The 5,327-nt window shown below is 49.0% G+C and overlaps 1 protein-coding gene across 1 annotated transcript; it reads right to left on the bottom strand.

Moving 5' to 3' along the window:
* Positions 1 to 229: 229 nt before the first annotated feature.
* skida1 (SKI/DACH domain containing 1) lies at positions 230 to 4,950 on the bottom strand. The gene has a single exon (XM_046048351.1). The coding sequence runs from the start codon at positions 4,948 to 4,950 to the stop codon at positions 2,479 to 2,481; it is 2,472 nt and encodes an 823-aa protein (XP_045904307.1). The 3' UTR covers positions 230 to 2,478.
* Between the last annotated feature and the right edge of the window lie 377 nt (positions 4,951 to 5,327).

Genomic DNA, 5,327 nt, shown 5'->3' with positions numbered 1-5,327 from the left:
TACATTGATAGCGTCACTGTCAGAGAGCTATTTGTCTTAACGGTGGAAAGGCCCTCCCAACAGGCCATTACCACCATCCCCGTCCCTCAGCCGCGCATTGTGATTACTGCGTGAGAATAGGCTGGTGCGTCAGGGGGGCAAACCCGCACAGCTTTGGGCGCAGGCTATTCCTCTTCTTCCTATGCCATGCAGCCCATGCTTTTGACATGCGGATTAAAGGTTGAAAGCTTCGCTCTTGCACAACACAGCAACTCTCTTCCCCCCCTCTCAACCCCGTGCAACCCCCTCCGATTTACTGCCAGCCCGCTCATATACCAGCTTGTGTCATGGCTTCAAAAATAGCCGGTTTACAGGCTGAGAATATAAGTTCAAGTTTGAACTGTCGCTTGCAGCCTCAGAAATAAGGCCCGTGGTGAGTTTGGGGCTTCGTGGCTGCAGAGTGGTGCTTTAATCACATGGCTAAACATCTACCATATGTATCCACGAGGACATAGGCAGAGTGAAACTCACTTTTTGCTTCTTTTTTATTTTATTTTTACAATCACACATTAAATAGTTTTCTACAATACTCTGAATGAATGCACCCTTTGCTGTGCTTGTGAGGGGGCTGACATCATTCACGGGCTTTGGGTTTGTTGTGATCTGGCTCGCCATATAAGCTGGGCCTCTCTTTGTCGCAGACTGAAAAGCCTGCCAATTAGCAGAGCGCGTCCTGCACTGTCATTAAAAACATCTACACAGTTATTTAAAATACCTAGGTGCAACTCCAATCACTTCTCTTTAAAAGGTGTGTTCACGGAAGTTGGAGAAGCCACTGAATTTACAGGTTTGGGGGGGTCGATTTCCTGAGCAGCCATATTCAAAAGGACAAATAAAGAAAGCAATATTTTAAAAACTGACATGGTGTCTCAGAGCCAGCCAAAATAGGAAATAATTGGTGCCCCCCCCCCCCAAGCTTAAATCGAGACAATTGACTTCAACTAAAAAATCAAAAATGAACAACAAAGGCTTCACGTAAATTAGCATATTATTAAATTATAGGAAATCAGAAAATCATCATGGCATGGTTATAGAAACTGGCATGTGGGTGAATCCTAAATATTCAAATAGCAGTCAAATGAGTTTGGCCTTTGTGTCTATATCCATATTCAACAGTCTCATCTTTAGCTGTTAGCTTTAGCTGTTTTTTTTCTTCTAGCATCTCTCAGACATCTTTTCACAGGTCAGTCAGAAAACCCTAAAGCTAAAACAGGAACCCCAACAGTTTCAAAGTGCAATGCATGTAAGCCTATCTCCTGTGCTTTGTCGCATTGTTTCTGAGTAGCCAGAGCTATAAGGTTTTTCACGCTGTTGTTATTTATTTTTTGGTGCGGTTTTCCCCCACTTTGACAACCTGAATCAGATCCCACCCATAGCCTAACCTATCTTGGACATAGCCATGCCATTATCTCTGCGTTTTAGAGCTGTGCTGACCTGATGTTCGTGCTATAAACGCAAAATACAGAAATCGGTGGCCAAGTGGAACATGACATGAGTGAAGTCTATCGTGGGACCGAGCGTGCTACGAAGGTCTGAGCCTTATTCTATTTGATTGTCTGAACATAAGGCCTGTGTTGTGTCTGGGCCTGCGTCTGTGCACAGTCACGCATATGCAAACCAGGAAATAAAAAAACAAGACTGAAAACCAGATCACAAGAACTCTATGAAGGAAAACAACACCCCCATAACCACCAGGAATATATTTCCGTCAAATCTAATAAAGGCTTAACTGTGAGCATGTATAGATAGACATTAATAAACCAATTTTAAATCATTCTCTGAATTTGAACACTTGGGCACATGACAGTCATGAAAGAAAAGACAGATTTGATGTATAAAATATATCAAGTGGCACAGAATGGGGAAACCCTGTTTTTTTTTTCTTGATTTACCACGTCAAACCTGCTCTCAGTGAAAGCTAGATCTCAAAGAATGCTGAAGAGAAGTATTCTTTTTTTTTTTTTTTAAACCCTTTTCTCTTTCAGACAAAGCACAAACCACTGAAACCCTGGCACCATACAATCCAACAGGTCGAGCATAGGAAAGCGCAGAAGAAATAATCAGGAAAAAAGTAAAGTAAACACAACAATGAGAGCCAAACATATTGCTTAGGATTGATAGCTTATTTTAAACACAAGTTTTTTGTTTTTAAGCATAAATCCACGAGCGGTGTCTCACAGTCCTGTGGGCGTTTTCTGGGGCTCCAAAAAGGGGGATCTTGTGGGTTTTCCTCGATCAAACTTCAAAACAAAGCGGAATGTAAACCCATTCACAGAAAAGGGGGGGAAGTAAAAAAAAAATAAAAATAAACACCGATAAAGTTGTGAGCAATTTGGTGAGCTCGAGTTAAGACTCCGGCTACCATTAGGTTGGAGATAGACACCGCAAGGGCTTTTGTTTTCATTTTCAGTTTTTTTTTCTTTTGCTTTAAAAAACAGCTCAGTATTTCCTAGTTCTCTGAGCGTGTGGGGGAGGGAGAATCTGGCCGCCTGTCTGCCACCTCCACACGGGGTGGGACGGAGGGGGAGGCCCGGGGCCCCTCAGCGAGTTCAGGGAGTAAGCAGGGCACAAATCCCCGTCGCTGCCAACAACCAGCGACGGCGGGGATGGGAAATTTGCCATCAGGCTGAAAGGCATTTTTGCGGGCGATGCTACGGTGCTCGCGTTGCTGCGTTTGCGTCTGCTCGGTAAATCCTCCGTGGATAGCTCCTCGCAGCCCGCGAGACGAGACGCTGAAGAGGAGGAAGACGAAGAGGCAGCCTTGTTGACCCTGGGCACGTTTTGTTTTGTTTGCGTCCTGGAGACTCGGGATTTCTTGTTCCCCAGCACTGGAGCCCTGCAGTTTTTGTTGCCGGGCTCCCCCTCCTCGACACACGGGGTGTCCTGGGAGCACCAGCATTCCTGAGGATTGCAGTGGGACACATCATGGCTCTTCTCTGTGGCTTTAATCCCGCTGCTCAAAAAGTCCCCCTGCTTTATGGCTCCGCTGGGATACTGGCCATTGCTGCTCTCTGCCTTATCTCCTTTACATTTGACTACAGTGGCCTGGCTCTGGTATTCATATTCATCACAGCTTTCCTCCACTTTAACTTTCACATTGTGTAGGTTGAAGGGTGGCGTCCTGGCTGTCCTGCCGTTGTCCGAGTGGGGGTCGGCGGTCACAGAGTGCTCCTCTGCCTCGGTCTTTATTTTTCTCAGTGGAGTGGGCAGTTTTAGGCTGGTGGCTTTCGCCTCCCTTTTGTCTGTGCATTTGGGAAGCTTGGCGTCCTTGTCGTGGTCACACTGTGCGCTCAGTCCCGGGGGGCTCTTTATGGGATGCCCCGGTGTCTTGCGTGAGGGGTAAGAGGCCTTATTCCGGTAAGGGACCAGCTCGTCGACAGGGTCAGCCCTGTTTGGATCAGCCTCAAACGCCTTTTCCCTTTTGGACTCCGTGAAAAAACCCTCCCCAACAGAGTTAAATTTTGGTGGCTGTAAGGGTCCCAAGTCCTTCCTGGTTTCACTGCATGTAAATTCACATTTCTGACGGTTCTCGTGTCTACTGTCGCCTGTCTGTGTAGCGGCAACATGGCCCCCTGTCCTGTGTTGTTTCTCTTGTTGCTGCTGGTTGTTGTAGTGAAACGTGGGCTGCAGGACCAAAGGTGCTTTACTAGTGTTGAGACTTTTGGCAGTAGAACCGACCCGGGCCCGTCTGAACCGGATGCTCTGGACAGAAACACGGCTAGAAACAGAGCTCGAGTCCGACTGAGAGGAGCTCTCCTCCTCGTCCGAACTGACCTCTGAACTCTCTGACTGGGTGTCATCTTCCTCCTCCTCGCCCTCCTCTTCCTCATCTGAGCTTCCAGAGTTGCTGGTGGTGGAGAAGCCGGACCCGAAGTCCGAGTCCGGGTACGCCCGGTCTGAGTAGGTGCTGGACTCTGTGTCGCTGCTGTAACTCTCCGGGAAAGTCGGCTCGTGGTGGTGGTGATGATGATGATGGTGATGCTGGTGGTGGTGATGATGGTGAGGTCTGGGGTCAAGATAGAAATCCGGACCGAGGTGGAAAGCACCAAAAGAAGTCCTGTGATCGCCGGTTGATTTGGGTTGTACGAGCAGTACCGGTGGTACTTGGTGTGTGTGTCTGCTCCTGCTCCAGGAGCGCCTCGCGCTGTCCTTGCCGCCGCCCCCCTCGCGCCTCCTCTTCCTTTTGTGAAGTAGGTCGCCGGCTGAGCGCGAGAGCCTGGACTGAGCAGCTATGGCGGACTGAAGCACTACCGGCTGCCGGCTCACCGCGCTCCTGAAAAACGAGTGCCTTTGGCTCAAAGTGACCCGGTTCCCTGTTATTTTTGCTGTTTCATAGTTTTTAAAGTGTTTGTGACTGGACTTTGTCACCGAAAGGTGTTCCCGTCCATGGGTTTTGTGGTAAAATTGAGGTAGTTTGGAGTCGGTAAGGCAAGGAGTCAGCTCTCTCCTCCTGTCTGTTTTGTTGTGAAGCGTCAGAGTCTCCGGGACACCGTGCAAACTAAACCAAACTTTTTCTTTCCACAGCTCGGCGTTCGCACGGAGGAGCCCCGGGGACGCATCCTCATCCCCGGGGGAAGACACCGCTTTCGCTTTCCTTTTGTTGGACTTCAAGACCCGCTCCGTCTTGCAGGAGAAATACAGAGCCTCCACGTCCTCCCGCGATATGAGAGTGCATTTAGCGGCATGGAAAGCTATAGAGTTTATTGCTTTGAGCTTCCGCAGCTCTTCCAGGTCGCAGTGGTGCTTCTTCACCTTCAAGTGGTCCATGCGCTTGTGCACCGTGGTCCGAGGGATGTTCTGCAGCAGGTCGGTGAAGACCTGAGACAAAGCAAACATTTGCTTGCCTTTGATGAGCAGGTATCCCAGTCTCACTCCTTGCATTTCCTCAAAGCCATACTCCAAGTCTCCCATGTTTTATGTATCCGCTCCAATGTATTAATCCATGCAGTCACTCTCTGTATTTTATGGATCTACCAGTAAATGGCGTGGGGTCCCGAGCTCAAGGCATCCTGCTCATACCTTTAATCCATCCACACTGCTGCTGCGTCATGAAAATGCAAACTTTGACATGCGGAGTTAAATGGAGCTGCCGGTGTCTAATAGATTGAATGAGCTGACAGCATCCACTCGTCGCCTCTTGCCCCGGTCCGGCATGGTGGAGGAATGCGATGGATGCGTCCACCAAGCCGGGGCTGCTGCTACCTGCCTCTGCCGGCTCCACTCCCCTCTGGACGGCAGCAGGACGAGGGGTAGGTGTACACCACTGCCTCAGCCAGAGGGATAAAATA

Source organism: Micropterus dolomieu, linkage group LG01, assembly GCF_021292245.1.
Source record: "Micropterus dolomieu isolate WLL.071019.BEF.003 ecotype Adirondacks linkage group LG01, ASM2129224v1, whole genome shotgun sequence".
Lineage (NCBI taxonomy): Eukaryota > Metazoa > Chordata > Actinopteri > Centrarchiformes > Centrarchidae > Micropterus > Micropterus dolomieu.
Note: the sequence above shows the minus strand (reverse complement) of the source record. Positions and strands in the feature narration are given on the sequence as shown.

Bases quoted from the DNA above. Each gene is read 5' to 3' on its own strand.
- skida1 (XM_046048351.1), bottom strand. From the start codon at position 4,950: ATGGGAGACTTGGAGTATGGCTTTGAGGAAATGCAAGGAGTGAGACTG.